The following is an 18665-nucleotide window of genomic DNA, read 5'->3' as shown; positions in this document are numbered from 1 at the left end:
TATGCTTACAATTTTGCTCTTTGTTTGGAATAAAGGATTGCTAGCTTCAACACATATTTTAGATATGTATGTAAACTGGATGCAGTCAGCTCTGTAAAAGATGCCAATGGACAGTGTGGGATTTTGAGTTTAAGTGAGTGTTGAGACTTGAGTTGCACAGCACAATACATAGGTTATTCAATTCCACTGATAATCATCTCCAACTAGAGATGTGGGTTCTGACTGGACTTGAAATGTCCAAATGCTTACATGAATTCTATGTAGAAACAAAACAGACTGACGACGAAAGTATATGCATGTTGAAGAAGAAACAAAAAATAAATTTGAAATAAGATGTCAAAGACTGAAAAAAACTTAGTGGATGAAATTAAAAAGAAGTAAAATTGGAATCAGTGCTGAAATATTAATTAATAATGCATAAATAAAACAAAACAATGGGGAAAAAGGTCAGCAGTCCTTTCATATTACAAAATGAAGATGAATGTAGGTGAAGAAGTAATATAATAACATGTATAAGAAATATATCAAGAAGCTTCTTCTGCGTATTGTCGAAGGCTTTCATGGCTGGAATCACTAGGTTCTTGTGGGTTTTTTCGAGCCATAGGGCCATGTTCTAGAGGCATTTCTCCTGAGAAATGCCTCTAGAACATGGCCCTATAGCCTGAAAAAACCCACAAGAACCTAGCTTCTTCTGCATTTGAGATTTAAGCATAATACATTTTCATGCTTTCAGAGCACTTGATGAACCAACTTGGACATAGAATATTATTTGAGAACACAGAAATGCTGGACCACTCTGACAAATATCATGTCAGTCTACACAGATAAGCCATTGATATCCACAGGCATGTGAACAATTTCAACAGAAAGGCAGAAACTATGAAAATGAACAAAACCTGATTACCAGTACTAAAAAAGCACCAGAATCAAGACAGTAAACAAAGAACACCACACATTAAGAGGGGAATTCCAGACAGCAAACATTCAAGTGCCAGTTAAACAAAAGATGCCTCCAGGCAAACAACAGCCAGGCTATCTCTTGGCAAATACCCCCACTGGATGACCTTGCAGCTGCAAAGCTACTCAATGCTAATCAAGCTTGCTAATTGCAACATTCACATTTCAAACAGAGAAGGGTTCTTTCTCCCACCGTGGACATTTCAGATATACATATACTCCAGTGGCCTCATTTCCAACAGACCTCTGAACATACCGGACACACGAAATGCCAAGAGAGAATGTTGTGGAACATGGCCATAGAGTCCAAAAATCTCACAGCAACCCAATATATAGTTTATTCCTAAGACAACTGGCACTTTCATTTGTCACCAGTTATTAACATGGGTATCTCTCAGTTCTTGTGGGTTTTTTCGGGCTATATGGCCATGTTCTAGAGGCATTTCTCCTCTAGAAATGCCTCTAGAACATGGCCATATAGCCCGAAAAACCCCACAAGAATTGAGTGATTCCAGCCATGAAAGCCTTCAACAATACATTGAACATGGGTATCTGTTTAGCCATTGGGAGCCAGTTGCTTGTGGTCAATTTGAGACTATTATCCAAAAACAGATCAAGAAAATAGGCAGCAGCTAATGTGTTTGGAAGGATGGGTCAAATTAATTGCAGATGAGAATACAAGTTCAAATGTTATCCATGAGAGTACTGTGGACTCAAACAATAATGGATCTGGACCAAACTAGGCACGAATATTCCATATGCCCAAATATAAACACAAGTGGAGTTTGAGGGAAATAGACCTTGACATTTGGGAGTTGTAGTTACTGGAATTTATAATTTATCTACAATCCAAGAGCATTCTGAACCCATCCAATGATGGAATTGAACCAAATGTGGCACACAGGATTCCCATGACCAACAGAAAACACGAGAAGGGTTTGGTGGGCACTGACCTTGAGTTTGGGAGTTGTAGTTCACCTACAACCAGAGAGCACTGTGGACTCAAACAAAGAAGCATCCAGACAAAACTTGGCACGAATATTCCATATGCCCCAATATGAACACAGATGAAGTTTGGGGAAAAATAGACCTTGACATTTGGGAGTTGTAGTTACTGGGACTTATAGTTCACCTATAATCAAAGAGCATTCTGAACCCCACTAATGAGAGAATTGGAGCAAACTTCCCACCCAGAACCCCCATGACCAACAGAAAATACTTAAGGCCATCCAGTCCAACTCCCTTTACCAGGGCAAGAAAACATAATAAAAATCCTCCTGACAAAGAGCCATCCAGCCATAGATATAGATAGATATATATGACTCACACACACACACAGATATAATATCATAGATTTGAAAGGGACCCCTAAAGAATGACCATTATATGTTCATGTTCCAGAGTAGGCCAACCCGACAATCTCCACATCAACGCTGACAAAGAAACAGCAAGAAATACTGTTTATCCACAAGCATAAAGAAATTACATATATTAGAAACCAACACTTTCTAATTACTTTATTTTCCAGATCACCAGACTGGGCCACAGCAACGTGTGGCAGGGGATGGCTAGTATTCTTTAAAATTTCCACCCCAGACTCTTATCTCCATCAAATGGTATGCATCTGAAAGAGAAATACTGGTATGTTTTTTAATTGTGTTTGTTGTGGGCATATAAGCACATTTAAAAAACAAATGACCAAGATATTGTTAGCAGAAAGTATAATTACTATACACACGAAATATGTAATCATCCAACTCACCAAAACTTCCTTTTTATATGTTTTATTTAAACTGTATTATTTGTGTCTAGACAGAATAATTTCAAAAATATGATGGTATTATTTGTCAGCACCAGTTTCCCATGTAGGAACATGAGAGAAGCCCCACACAGGATAATAAAGCATTCGGGTGTTCCCTGGGCAATGTCCCTGCCTATGACTAATTCTCTCACACCAGAAGTGACTTGCAATTTCTCAAGTTGCTTCTGACATTTATTTATTTATTTATTTATTTATTTATTTGCTTCATTTGTATACCGCTCTTCTCAGCCCTCAGGCGACTCAGAGCGGTTAACAACCAGTTTCAACAACACAATACAAAATCATTAATCAATTAAAACAGTAGTATCAATTAATTAACACCAAAATATCAATACAACAGTACAGCACTATAACAATCCATCACGTCTCATCAATAGAATCAGCATCCGAACTCATTGTCCATTATTCCATTCCAATAATCAATCAATTGCACTGCTTAGTTGAAAGCCTGTTCGAAAAGCCAGGTCTTCACACTCTTCCGGAATGCCAATAGAGAGGGGCCGATCTGATGTCTGTAAGGAGGGTGTTCCACAGCCGAGGGGCCACCACTGAGAAAGCCCTGTCTCTCGTCCCCACCAGGCATGCTTGTGAAGCCGGCGGGACCGAGAGCAGGGCCTCCCCAGACGATCTTAACGTCCTAACTGGTTCATAGGAGGAGATGCATTCGGATATGAAAAAAAAATCTTACCTTAAATGTATACACCATCACAGCAGTAAAGGAATTGTATCCTCATGCATGCAATCCCAATTTCTACTATCCACATTTTGGCTTGTTTAGATCACAACTTAATGTTATGTCCAAATACAGCTACTGGGTGCCATTTGTTCTTTTCATTGAACCCAATTAATATCCTTATAGTCTTTCTCAAAGATTCCTTCACTTCTTTGTTTCTCAGACTGTATATAAGAGGATTAACCATGGGAGTCAGTATGGTGTATGGGACTGAAAATACCTTTTTAAGTGCAATAGAGTTTGGTAGTAGGTAAACAATCATTAGTGTTCCATAGAAAATGGTGACCACAATAAGATGAGAAGAACAAGTAGCAAATGCTTTTTGTCTTCCAGTAGTGGATGGAATTCTCAAAATAGCACTAATAATGCAAACATAAGACATGATAGTCAATATAAATGGGGGCAGGATATCAAATGACCCAAATATAACAGCTAATAATCTAATGTGGGTTGTGTCACTACAAGAGAGCTGGAGTACTGGACTGAAATCACAAAAGAAATGGTCAATTTCTCTGACACCACAAAAGGATAACTGTGACATCAAAGATATGATGACAATTAAAATGGATGTTGCACAGATCCATGACATTGCCATACATTGAAGAATGACCTTGCCATTCATAATAGTTGCATAGTGAAGCGGTTTACAAATGGCAACATATCTATCATAAGACATCACTGACAGGAGATAACATTCAACAATTACAAGACACCCAAAGCAAAAAAGTTGTGTGAAACAGCCCAAAAGAGAAATGGATTTGTCACCAGTTAGAAGATCTATCAGCACCTTTGGCATGATGGTCGAACTATAACAAACTTCCAAGCAGGATAGATTAGCTAAAAAATAGTACATAGGAGTATGAAGGTGTGGTTCAAATACAACCAGAATGACAATGAGAATGTTTCCAAACATAGTCAGGATATAGATCACAATGAGTGTGAGAAAAAGAAACATCTGAAACTCCATAAGGTTTCCAAATCCCAGCAAGATGAATTCTGTCATATCTGTTTGATTTTTCCATGTTTCATAAATAGTGAACTGCATCTGTTGGAACAAACAATGCAAATGGATTGTGAACAGAAAGATAGGAATACCGTCTAACACTTTTTAAATGTTGCAATACATTTATTATCTGCTTTATTGGACAAATGTAAAACATTTCTGAAATCAGGGAACTCTATATACTACTCTGATCTTTTTGGAGGGAAAGTGGCTTGAACTGTAACATTATAAGGATGACATCATAAGCTAAAAATCCAAAATAAGTGCATGCTGAGGAGGAAACATAATAGATTTAATGACTAAACTTTGTGGAGTGTATAGAAAGAGTTAGTCATGCCCAGTTCTTATTTTAAGCTGTTGAAATGTGCCATTGTACATGCCTTCTATAACTGGGATGTTGTCCTCTTCCACCTAGCGCACAGCTTCTGGGTGCGGGGATACACACATGGAACAGTAAGGGAGGAAGGGGAACACACACCTAGCCTGCCAGATCAGCCAAATCAACCCTGGTAAATCAATGGGGTGACAGATATCACAGCCAGATTGCCCTCACATCCAAAATGTTCCTCTCAATGAGGAGTAGACCTAAAATGTCATTCCATGTATGAAAAAAAATATTTCTTGAACATTTACCTTTTAAACTGTGAATGTGAAAAAATCCAATATCAGAAGCTGGCAATTATATATTACAGGTGGAGAAATGAATTTCACTCAAACAGATATTGCAGATGGGAAAAAAAGTCCACATGAAAGCAAACTGAGCTATTACAAGACTGTTTGTAACACATTTTCCCCTTTTGTCCCTGCTTGCAGAAGAATTCTTTTTATAATATAGTCAGTATCTCAGAAGTGGTATGTTCATATCACAAACCGATGCTAGAAAAATAGACTTCACTCCTGCCTCAGAGTTGCATCAAACTGGAATGACATATTCTGCAACATTACTGAAGTCCCAATGCATAAAAGGCAAAAAAATATTGGACAGATATCCACCAGGAAACAAAAAAAAAATTAAAAATTCGAATGAAGCTGGAACCAGAATATCTACTTGGGATGTTAGATCTAGAAAAAGAGAAAAATAAAGATATTCTTTTTTATTTGTATACAGCAGCAAAGATAGTGTATGTAAAAAACTGGAAGTTAAAAGAAATACCGTCGATAGAAGACTGGCAGCATAAAATATCAGAAATAATGAATATGGATAGACTGACATTGGATAACACCAAATCAAGGTTTACCTAAAAAAACAGACCAATTGGGACTTCGTAATAGACTATTTTAAACAATCAAGATTGAAAAGAACACTGAAGAAAAAGAAATAAGAATCATGAGTGAAAGTTTCTCAAGATATTAACTGGATAGGCGGGTTCTTTTTGTATTTTACTTTTTTCTCTCTTTGAAGTATTAAGAAGATAAAGCAGCAGGAAATTACATGAATACCCTACCACCGACGTCACAAACAAATATTTTATTTATTTTTCTCTCTCCTTTATTCCCTTGCTTTTTCATTTCTTACTTTTCTTATAGATTATTGTTCTCCCACATTCTTTGTACACAAAAATATACTTCCCTGCCCCCTTTTTTTCTTTTTTAATCCCTTTTTAAATTTTAATAAAAATCATTGAACAAAAAAAAAAAACAAACTGTAATGACATATTCTGCTTTATCAAGCAACACTACTGAGGTCCCAATGCATAAAAGTAGTACAGTGAAATTATACCTGATGAGAGGAAGGGCCAAAATGTATTTTGTAGTCTTTTGCATCAAAGAGCCACAGGTGAAAGGCTTCTTGAATCAACCTTCTTTGTTGTTTCTAGAAACATTTAATGTTTAACAGAGGGAACTGATTATCTGTGTTTCTGAGCATACAGGCTCACAATGGCAAATTCTTGTGTAAATACTTCAAATTGTCTTCTTCTCTCCCATGTGACCACCCATCTTCATACCACACTTAAAATTGGCTTCCTACATAATTAGAAACACATCATAACTCAAGGGCATTTCTAAAACTGGGAGGGGAGGCAAGAGGCAAGAGAGAGACTTCCAGGAAGTAATTATAGTACAAAACTGATAGAAGAAATAGAGCAAATCTTGGCTAAATTGGTATTAGGGAAAACTACCCTAAAAAAACAGAGCACCCCCCAAAAAATCAATCAGGCTATACAAAGTTGAGCATCAGCTCATCATCAAGCAAAGCGAGAAATGCCGTGCGATATGTCTATAAATAATTTAGACAGACATAGATGCAGAGTCCAATCTTTAAAAAATAACAAAAGGTTTATTTACAATAATAAAGAAATAATTACATTTCTTCATTGTTAAGATCTGGGTCTGAGCTGCTCTAAATCCTATCTCTTCTAAAATTTCAAGAGAGGGGAAAAACACCAATCACTACATCTCTCTGACTCAAGCACAGAGATCTCAAAGCACACAACACATGCTCTCCATACTAAAGATGTAAGAAGGCAGAAGTCAGATTCAAAAAGCTTGCAGTAGAAAAGTATCAATTTTAAACAACCAATCAAAATGAGAGCAGAAACACACAGAGAGAACAAAATAGATACCTTTCCAACTGAGGGAAGGGAAACCCTTAGTTCAAACTGTTCCTCATTGAGGACTTGAGTCTTGGGCAGTGTGGGGTTGAATTCCAACAACTGGAACCCTCCAGGACTATAACTAAGAGCTGGACAACAACTAAGGATGTACTTACACTGACCACTCTGATGGTTTTTATGTGAATCAACCTCATAGTAACTAATCACCACATAGGGCTGAACCAGCATAACATGGGAAAGGCCACCTTAATGCAGCCTTGCTCCAAGTCAGGCGTAATTCTAATTCAGAATTGAGGCTTTTCCCCATCTTGGGCACTGTAGAGACAATTGGGCCAGTTCTTAACTGGAAAGAGCTGTAGCCTGTTACTGTCTTCATTACCGTCCTGCATTCTCTGGGCTCAGGTAGTCTGGGACATGGGATGGTGGTCCCTTGTCATTACACGCCTCCCTTCATGTATTGACTATTCCCAGCCAGAACAGCCCACCTACCTTGTCCTTGGTGCTTTGGTCAACATCAGCCAGAGTGCCAGGGAGCAGTTATGTGGCATGGCATGGCTTGGAACAGTGGAGACATGAGGGGCAGGAGGGAACTCCTAGGGTAGCTGTCCACTAGTGCTGAACCATGTTTGGTACAGCTAGGCAATTGGAACTCCCTCCAGCCTCTGAAGTGGTTAGGGAGACCCAACCAGAACATTAGGCAGAACTGACATCCCAAGCACCAGGTTGGGCCCGCACTGCCTGCCATAGTAGAAGAGCCCTGAGAGCTAGGGAAATTGATAGTGTAGAAAGCACAAAGTCAGAGATGATTGACCTGGAGCAGGGAGACCTAGCTGGTGTGAGAGACCAGCAGTTATTTTATCCCCAATGTACCAAGGACATTGCAACATTTGTCTTTTTATTCCAGGAAACTCAGCGCCAATTTTGGACAATCGGTGGTCCATGGAACACCATTTTGAATATCACTGAGGCCCTTTCTACACTGCCATATAAAATCCAGATTATTTGCTTTGAACTAGATTATATGGCAATGTAGACTCCTATAATTCAGTTAAAAGCATATAATGTGGAATACTTGCTTTAATTATCTTGATTATATAGAAGTGTAGAATGGGGCCTGAGTAAGCCTTTTAGGATGATTCTGTACAATTAGGCATGGTAAACATCTTCCCAGGCATATGGCCGGGGAGGGGGGCTTGAGGTGCTTCAGACCCCCCCCCCCCCCGAAATTCTCATGGTGGTTCGCGAAAAGGCCTTACTGGTACATTATTTAAACTGTTATGTTTATTCATATCATGATCTGATCACCATACTCAATATATCCCATATGCATGGGGGTATTGGGGTAATGATACAAAAGGTTTGCTAGGCTAGACCCTCTTTCACTCAGACTCAGCCCCCCCCCAAAACTCAGCCCCCCCGAACCCCCCCCCTGAAAATTTTTTAGCCCCCCCCCCCCCCGAAACGAAATCCTGGTTACGGGCCTGCATCTTCCCCATTGTTGAGATTCTACTATAGTTGATTGTGGCCATCCCAATAGAGTGGATAGCATTTTGAATGTTTTCCAACTGCTTTGAGCGATTTCTCTCCAACATGAACTTAGATGTAGTTTTTGTCAACATTTCTGTAATTTGTGCAAAATATATTTAGCAAGAATATCTTACCTTTGGAAAAAAACCTAGAATCTTGGAGATTGTCTTAACATTCTTGTTATTCTTGTTAATGATCTAATGTACTGGATATCTCTTTTAAGTTTCAGATCTCTTCCTGTCAGCACTAAGGAATGGCGATGTGACAGAATCACAGCATCTCTTAATGTATTTTTGAATACATTTTAAATTGGTGTAAGGATTTTAACTGTTCTTTTGAAATTGACGTTTAATTCTATTTTAATGTTTGTATATCTTTGGGTCTTAAATCGTATTGAAATGCTTTTATTATAAGTCACTTTGAGTTTCCTTTGTGGAGAGAAAAATGGGATATAAATAACAACAAGAACGACAAGAATGAATTTTGAAGTTGCCATTTTATCAGTTTGCAAAAGAAAATAAATATGCTTTTAGTTTTGATTTTTCAAAGGATTAATTTGATTTTAATCTGAATATCTCTCCAAAGGACAGAAAAATGTTGTTAAAAGCCTCTCCGAGTTCAAGAACCTACATCCCTTTTCGTTTTAATAAAACAATATTATTACTTTCTCCCAAATGGGAAATGATTTTCATTGAATAGAAATCACATCTCAACGCAATTATTGCTCTTGGGGGACTTCATGGTATTTTAAAAATAAAATTGGATGATGTAGTTTTGTTCAGAATAGGTATGAATATACAAATATAATATGACTGAAAGAACTTTTTGGAATATTCTCTTCTCAATAGAAGATACAGGTACACAGGTAAGGCAAAGATTTTTCAACTGGCCTTTTAGAGATCATGTAACAATGATCCGTCTAGGATCTATATGTGAGTAAATTGATTAAACTAATGTTTTTCAAGGGACAGTATTGAGCTTTTGAAGTAGAATGGTCATTCTTCCAGTACGTTTCTATGCAATTCTCACACACATGAATGCACATTCACAAACACATATTTTCTCTCTCAACCATGGACATCTCTTATATGGGTTTCCTTTTACTTATTTTGATGCAAGTGTTTTCACAGCATTCCATATTAGGGAAATGTACTATTTGAAAATATTGTTTTTCCTAACATTATTTCATCTTGTCGGGAGGATGGATAGCTGCAATGAAAAAGTCTATGTGTTGGATAGAAGGTTTAAGAGTTATGAAAAGATCCCTAACTTTTCATATAATCATAGATTTGGAAGGGACCTTATGGTTCATCAGGTTCAACCTCATGCCTAATTAAGGATTTCCTTGTGTTTTTTATCCATGTCTCTTATCATCCTTCCTCTGAATCTGTTCCAACATACCTATATTCTTCTTTAAAATGAAGCACCCAGAACTGAACACAGACCTCATTTGGATGCCTGACAGTTGCAAAAAATTGTGGGACTATTATTTATTTATTTATTTATTTACGGCATTTATATGCCGCCCTTCTCACCCCGAAGGGGACTCAGAGCGGCTTACAATATATATTTTCATACAATATATTATATTATTAGCATAGTACGATATCAGTATATATTACTATATTGCACTATACCATTATATTGTAATATTATTAGTAATATTACATGTAATGTAAATATATAATTATAATTATAATATTGGATTATTATTACTAGTATTATATTGTATTACATTATAATATTGTAAATATTATATGTATATACAATATACTATATTATATTATTAGTAAAGACAAGATGGAAATGTCTTCTGCTCCCTTCTGTCTTCGCTCTGGCCAGAGCAGCCGTTGGTGCCAGAAGGGCTTCCTTTGGCTTAGAAATTATGCTTCTATTAATTCAGACTAAGATAAGAATTGCAGCAAGATCACACTGCTGGCACATATTCCATTTAGGATCAACAATAATCCCCATTTCTTTTCACATGTAGTATATCTGAAGCAAGCACCCTCCCTCCCTCAAGCCCATCCTCCACATGTGCATTAGGATTATGTGTCCTAAATGTGGAATTTTGCACTGGTCTTATTTTATTTATTTCAGTCAACTTACCTAGTTTATTAAGGTCTTTTTGAATTCTGATCTTATTTTCCAATGTATTAGCTACCCATTCCAGTTTGCTAGGGTTGTGCGAAATGGCAGAAATCCATTTTCAGGTGCCCCCCTCTCCCATTCTGTCTTCAAGAAGATTCTGGGAGATTAGGAGGGGGCTGTTCAGATTTGCAATTCGGGATCTGGAGTTCTGTTTCAGGAATAATCTTCCCGAAAACAGAACTGGGAGGAGGGAGGGGGACAGATCCAAAAACAGAGCAAAACAAAAATAGATTTCTGCAATTTCACATATCCCTAGTTTGTATCATCTGCAAATTTGATAAGGCTATCACCTGCAAATTTGACAGTTTTTTAGATTGTATTTAATTTAAGAAATATGCTTCAAATTCAACTACTATCCAGGATTTGTTCAATAAAGGAAATTAGTCAACATGGTCTATATGCATTTCCATAGGGTAATCCTTGTGTGCCCATTGTAAAGACACCCCCTTTCCTCAAGTCCCCATACAATATTTCTTTTCTCAGATTGAGAGGGGGGGAAAATCCAAAACTTTTTTTGGCAAATTCTATCCTTAAGACAATTGTTTTCACAAGCACATGGTTCTTGATTTTCTTTTCATAAACAGATTATAATGATACCAAATACTGCGTGTGTAAACCAAACTGGTATCTCGGAATTCATCATCCTGGGATTTGGAACACTGAAGGATTTGCATTTGCTGTTTTTCCTCTTTTTTCTGGTGATTTATATGACTACCATGGTTGGAAACCTCACCATTATTCTCCTCGTGGTGTCCAGTCAGCATCTCCACACACCAATGTACTTTTTCCTGGGAAATCTATCTTGCATGGAGACATTTTACAGCTCAACTATCCTACCTAGGATGCTGGTTAGTTTACTAACTGGGGACAGGACCATTTCCGTTACTGGCTGTGTGGTGCAGCTCTACTTTTTTGGATTCCTTGTGTGTACAGAGTGTTACCTTCTGGCAGTGATGTCTTATGATCGATATCTAGCAATTTGTCAACCACTGCATTATGGAACCCTAATGAATGACAAATTTTCTATTCAGCTTGCAGCTGGCTCTTGGATAAGTGCATTTTTACCAATTAGCATCATCATAATCTTAATGTCTTCTTTACTTTACTGTGGCTCTAATGAAATTGACCACTTCTTTTGTGATTTCCCTTCAGTTATAAAACTTGCACATAGTGACACTCAGTTGATTCGGGTTTTAGCTGTCATACTCTCTTCCTTTGATATTTTTCCCCCATTTATTTTAACGCTGACATCATATTTTTATATTATTGCCACAATTCTTAGGATCCCTTCAACTACTGGAAAGAAGAAGGCATTTTCTACTTGCTCATCTCACCTCATGGTGGTTACAATATTTTATGGCACCTTAATAGTTGTATATGTTTTACCCAAAGGTGATGCTCATGGAGATCTGCACAAAATATTTTCCCTCTTTTATACTGTTCTGACTCCCATGGTCAATCCTCTCATCTACAGCCTAAGAAATCAAGAGGTCAAAGAGACTCTGAAAAGAGGAATTAATAAATGGGCAATTTTAAAGAGAGAGAGAATGGGATCCAAAAAGTGAAATTTAGTAACTTTGAGCTGAATTAGGGAACATTTGTCATGTTAGGGAGAAGGTTGCAGGTATCAAGGTGGCATGAACATCTGAAGAGTTATAAACAGAAAGGATATGAATATAAAATGTGTGCATTTATAATGAAAATGTATAACAAATGTAATCATGAAAACAATATGTTGTCAAAATTAACACTACACAATCCACAAGAAGCCAGAAATGTTTTGCTAGCAGTCCACAACAGTGGCCAATATAAATATGAAGTTCTTGAATATTTCTTCCAAACAAAAAGCAACCCCCCTCCCCACCCACGGAACTGATCTCTGCAGTTTAATTTATCCACATCTGACAAAATTGATCCTAAAGGTAAGGTAAAAGTTTTCCCCTGACATTAAGTCTAGTCATGTCCGATTCTGGGGGTGGTGCTCATTTCCATTCCTAAGCTGAAGAGCCGGTGTTGTCCGTAGATGCCTCCAAGGTCATGTGGGCTGCATGATAGCACGGAATGACATTACCTTCCTACTCACATTTGCAAGTTTTCAAACTGCTTGTTTGGTATAAGCTGGAGCTAACAGTGGGAGCTCAGCCTGCTCCCCGGATCTGAACTGCCATTCTTTCAGTTAAGCTAGGCATTTTTAAAAGTTCCTCCTAAGTAAGTTTACAGTATTATTGGGTCCTTCTTTTTAAATAGTTTATTATTATTCATAATTATCCATATCCACACAAATCCCCATGAATATGCAAGTTGATTCAGACCATCTGGGAGAAGAATGTAGAAGATATGGCCTAGAGGGAAGCTATGCATTATTTCATGGCTCAGGTGTTGACCTGAACCAAAGGAAAATTTGGTATACTTAAAGATTTGCTGAAGGTTCCACCTTAGGCACCCGTAAACCTACAACTAGAAAACAACCGACTGCTTAAAACTAGGATAGCTGCATGAATAGTGTCCACATAAATGTCACATTGTCAAAGCTTAATGTTATCATTGTAAACTTGTCCAAAAGCTGGCTCATGTTTAAAATGGTTCTGCAAATATCTAGTTATAGATTTCACCGAAGCCCTAGCTTTGTATACTAAGAACAGCACCTGCATTTTTGTTTATATTAATGTTTTCTTATTTCAGTTGTTATGTTCATGGTAAAGAGTACACAGGTTTTTTGTACTGGTGATGATAGCTGTAACTGTGGGGAATATATTCAAATAATTATCATTAGATATAAATTGAATTAAAATGATTTTTGCACTCCTCGTCATAGCCTTTCTTGCTGTTGTTTGCTATTATATAGGTGTCCTGGAATATGGACCAAGAAATGTTTAACCAGAGAAATCCCCCCATCTTTATCCTTTTGGATTTTGACAATTATAAACTATGTACATTGTTTTTTGGGTTATTCCTGTCTATCTACATTGTTTCTGGGAATGTCCTAATTATTATTCCACTACAAGGCAAGTGGGACCAGACCTCTCAAAGCGGATTTACCTGCAAATGACTTCCCATAATCCTGACCTTTCCCTGGATGTTACTGGATGATCTGAAATTGGTCAAGCTATTTTTTTTTTAAAAAATTGAAACTACATAAATCTACATTTTAATCCACCCATGTATTTCTTATTGGGAAAATTGGCTTTCCTAGAGACTTGCTACAGCTCAGCCATCATGCCATGGTTACTAATCTTTTGAGTGGGAACAAAAATCACATCTTAAGGTTGTTTTGCACAATTGTATTTCTTTGGCTTATTTGCTAGTACAGAATGTTATTTCCATGCAATGATGGCATATGATAGTTATTTAGCAATATGCAAACCTCTCCATTATGGCTCATGAATGCCAAAATCTGCAATGTCCTGACTGCAGGATCATGGGTCACTAGCTATTATTCTCATAATTTTGTTGGTATCTCAGCTACGTTTTTGTGGACTCAACAAATTTTTTCTGTGATTTACCCCTGTGATAAGACTGCTCCACCAAGATACTGTAGTAGTTGAAATAGCAGCCTTTTTAGTCTCCTCTTTAGTCACTTTGTTTCCACTTCTAATAACCCTGGACTCTTACATTTGCATCATCAAGACCATTTCAGGAATGCCACCCACCATTTTCTCTATATTCTATGGTCTATATTGTTTCCTGTCCTGGTAAATCGTCTTCTGTCTCTCACTAGTTTAATCTGGAAGACAAGCCTCCTAAAAACTATTTGACAAGATTTCAAACTACTTGCAGGTCCTTTCTAGATAGATCACCCAGGGTTAATAGTTATTATGTGATTTATATTTCCATCTCTTTAACTTAGTCTGAACCAAGTGAATTCACCAATTAACATTTTACTGGATGTTAATTGGCTCAACTACACTGGCCAGTTACTCCTGAGATAGTTTGAAACAGACATTCTCCAGATTGGCCTTGAATCTACAGATTGATATCTAGCCAGTCTAGCTGGGCCCAAATAACATCAGTTGCCCACTTTGCCACCTATGTGGCCTTAGTTCTTCAGTATGGTCACAAGCTCCATGTGAACTCCTGGTCTCTGCAGGCACTCCTTGCTCACATCAGTTGAGGTGTTCTTACAATCCGGAAAGCTCGTGGGGGGGGGGGGGGGGTATCATATTTAAAGTCATCTATGATAGTGAGAGCCACATGGAAGGTAAGTGATTGCTCATGCTGCCAGTCTATTGTGTGGACTGTAGACTGGTTAAATTCAATCTGCTCCTTCTATCCACACTGCACCAAAACCATGAGATTGTTAAAACTTCAGGGAAAGTCTGTAGTGTTTCCCTACATGTTAATCTGGTTTAATGTCAGGTTAAATCAGATTAACCTGTTTTATCCCATGATTCCTACCAAAAGTGGAAGATCAAACACACACTGAGCAGATTAGTCTCATATAGATGAGCCCATTGAGGTACTTTAGGGTTTTTTTTGTTTTGTTTTTTACAGCCAGTGCTATGTTCTGCATTTCATAAATAAATAAATGCAAAACTGATAAAATAAAGGGAGCACAAGAAGCTAAATAATTTTAGATGAAAAATGGGCAACAGTGACCACATTGTCTGTAGCTTTAAACAGTTCTTCCTCTGTGCATGAGGCAGGACATTATGGGCAAACATACAAATGCTGAGTTGTTTGTTCTACTCCATAATCACACAAGGTAGAGGATTCTTCTAGGTAGTGCCATTTTGCTAGGTTGTCTTTTGACCTGCCCACTCCACTTCTGACTCTATTCAGGGACTTCCAAGTTGCCCATTCTTGGTTTGCTCCTGAAGGAAGACCCTCATAGGGGGGCATCCAGTTGGAATGCCTGATTTTCTCTGCCCATAGGGATATTCCTGCAGTAGCTAAAGCAGGGGTCCTCAAACTAAGGCCCGGGGGCTGGATACGGCCCTCCAAGGTCATTTACCTGGCCCTTGCTCAGGGTCAACCTAAGTCTGAAACAACTTGAAAGCACACAACAACAATCCTATCTCATCAGCTAAAAGCAGGCCCACACTTCCCATTGAAATACTAATAGTTTTATATTTGTTAAAAATGTTCTTCATTTTAATTATTGTATTGTTTTAAAATTTGTTTTGCACTACAAATAAGGTATGTGTGGTGTGCATAGGAATGTATTCATGGGTTTTTTTTCCAAATTATAATCCGGCCCTCCAACAGTTTGAGGGACTGTGACCTGGCCCTCTGTTTAAAAAAGTTTGAGAACCCCTGAGCTAAAGGAACATTAAGAGGAGTGATGGTTCTCATGAAACCTTTCATTGATTTAAGTCTACTGGGAGTAAGCTGATAGCCATACAGTGGGTGGCTTTACTTGCAATTGACAGCAACATCCCAATTACAGCATTTATTTACATTATAGAATATGAGACAGGGTATGTACAATTGACACAACTATAAAATAAACAGATAACAGACCCATTCAAGAATATATTAATCAGGCAAAAAAAAGTTATAATTATTATTACCCTCATCTCCCAACTCTTGTGCTTTCCAAATGCATGAATATGGACTTCCTAGCAAAGCAAGGTCTGAGTATGCGGTATTTTCACAAACAAAATGGTGGATCCAGTAAGACAGGAACAAAGAAGCTCTGTACAAGATTATAAGACAAATAATTGGCCAAGAAGCACATTTAATCACTTGTGAACCTTATGTACCCAACCTTTCTAGCATCTTAGCATCTTTTTTCCAATCATGTTGACAGGATCACGATCACATCAAGTATACATAACATTCGAAGGGCCTGAAGACTGGTGATTATACTGGGTTTTTTTTTCCATGTCAGGTATGGCTTGAGAAACTGCAAGTTGCTTCTGGTGTGAGAAAATTAACCGTCTGCAAGGATGTTGCCCAGGGGACGCCCGGATGTTTTGATGTTTTACCATCCTTGTGGGAGGCTTCTCTCATGTCCCTGCATGGGAAGCTGGAGCTGACAGAGGGAGCTCATCCATGCTCTCCCCGGATTCGAACCTGCAACTTGTCAGTCTCCAGTCCTGCCGGCACAAGGGTTTAACCCATTTCACCACTGAGGGCTCCTTTTCAGTGTTATTATACTTTTATTATACTGGTTAAGAACCTGATAAGTACGTATATGCTGGACCCACATTTTCTATTTACTTATTATCTACTCAACACTGAAAAAGTTTGTTTTTTCCTAAAAGCAATGGGTTCCTTTTGAAAATGAAAGAATGGCATTATCTTCTTTCACCAGAAAGGAAGTTAATTTATTATATTTGGCAAGACAAAAGATCTGCATATTTGCTTCACACTTAAAGGTCAGAATCAAGGAAGACAGGAAACGTTCAGGAAACACTGTTATGCTCTGAGAAGCTTAAGGACGTGGCAAGATGGCATGAGTAGCAGATGAAGTTCTTATATAAATATATTGTCTTTTTCTGTGTGATCATTAATTTGTATAAGATTGAAAGTACAAGAACAATTTCTCTCCTTCAGATTATTTTTGTCTTTCAAGAGCATGTGCATAGATGTTGGAGTTGGCTGGAATAAACACACACAATTGAGGCAACAACTTGAATTCAGTCTCATGATAGTTTCATATTTATTTCTACACTGGGAAAAGAAACATTACATCTTTGAAAGCATTTTTACAAACAACCATAATAATAAAGTAATAAAGACACCCCCCCTTCCCATTACAGTTTATGATGCCATTGAAACATATAATACTAAGAGGAAATTATGTGTATATTAGATCATAATTTATACAATATTTAGTCAATTAAATAATAATTTTATACACTACAGGTATATAGATATAATATCAAGGTAATAATACATGCATTTGAAATACTAACAGACATTTGAATTAACTGTAAACAAAATTCCACATTGACAATTTGGCAAAGATGCTGTCCTAGTAGATGCTGAATGCTATATAGCAAAGTGCTTGTATGACTATAAAGCAATTATTGAAATTGCTCTTTCTGATTCATACACCCTTCAGTTAATCAGTTATGATAGATGCTTCTCTGGACCTCTTCACACAGGCATATTTGCTGTGATGGGTATTTGTAAGTTTGACCACTGAGCCCAATGGCTCCCATCACACCCCAGAGAAGTACTTCAGGGTGGCTTTGTGGCCAAACTGCAAAAAACAAAACAAAAAAACTCTGCTGCTGCCAAAAACAAGCCAGCAGCGGACAACGGGAGGCTCCTTGTTTTTCCATTGGGAAAGATGGGTTGATCCAGCTTAAACAGGCTTACCCTCATGTGATGAGGTGTGGGAGAGGAGCTGGGACAGTGTTGGGCAAGGGACGACAGGTCCCCATGCCCCCTGGGTGGGCTCCACTGAGATTCACGGTGATCCATGGCGATTCCATCACAGCATGTGACAAGGTAGTAGGTCGTTTTCTCTTCCTTATTTTCTATATTTCAGCCATTCTTTCCATTTTCTGTCCAGAACATCTCAGTACAGTGAAAGATGTATTCCCCAAAATGAACATATTTGGAGAAAAATCCTTGAGAACATATTTACATTTTTATAGTTTTGTCATTAGAGAGATGCATGTAAAAAGGCAAACAAATTGAAAAATGTCCATGTTCTTATATCAGGAGAAAAGCAGGCAAAAATAAATAAACACATAAAATTAAAATATAGAAAAATAAGGGGGGGGGGGGGGGTTGGGAAAAAGAGAAGCATATGCAAGTGGTATAACCTGAAAAAAAGATGTGGAAAGAAGGCAGTGGAGAGAAATAGATTACTAGATGTTCTGACTTGGTTCTATTTCACTTTGGCTGATTATTTCACTGAGACAAAAGAAAGAATATGATGCTAAAAAATTAAAGGAAAAAACAAGAAAAATAGATAAATTTAAATATTCTATAAATAAAGAAATGTTCTGACTTGTCTTG

The 18665-nt window shown here is 37.7% G+C and overlaps 2 protein-coding genes across 2 annotated transcripts; one reads left to right on the top strand and one right to left on the bottom strand.

Moving 5' to 3' along the window:
- Nucleotides 1–3558: 3558 nt before the first annotated feature.
- Nucleotides 3559–4572, bottom strand: LOC137097426 (olfactory receptor 2AP1-like). Its single transcript, XM_067470526.1, has one exon. The coding sequence runs from the start codon at nt 4555–4557 to the stop codon at nt 3559–3561; it is 999 nt and encodes a 332-aa protein (XP_067326627.1). The 5' UTR covers nt 4558–4572.
- Nucleotides 4573–9405: 4833 nt separating this feature from the next.
- LOC132779575 (olfactory receptor 11A1-like) lies at nt 9406–12313 on the top strand. Its single transcript, XM_060783260.2, has 2 exons — nt 9406–9462; nt 11333–12313. Exons 1-2 carry the CDS (start codon nt 9406–9408, stop codon nt 12311–12313), a joined length of 1038 nt encoding a protein of 345 aa, XP_060639243.2.
- Nucleotides 12314–18665: the final 6352 nt, after the last annotated feature.

This window comes from Anolis sagrei, chromosome 6 (genome assembly GCF_037176765.1).
Source record: "Anolis sagrei isolate rAnoSag1 chromosome 6, rAnoSag1.mat, whole genome shotgun sequence".
NCBI classification, from domain to species: domain Eukaryota; kingdom Metazoa; phylum Chordata; class Lepidosauria; order Squamata; family Dactyloidae; genus Anolis; species Anolis sagrei.
The sequence above is the reverse complement of the archived record's forward strand: the minus strand, read 5'-3'. Positions and strand labels throughout refer to the sequence as shown.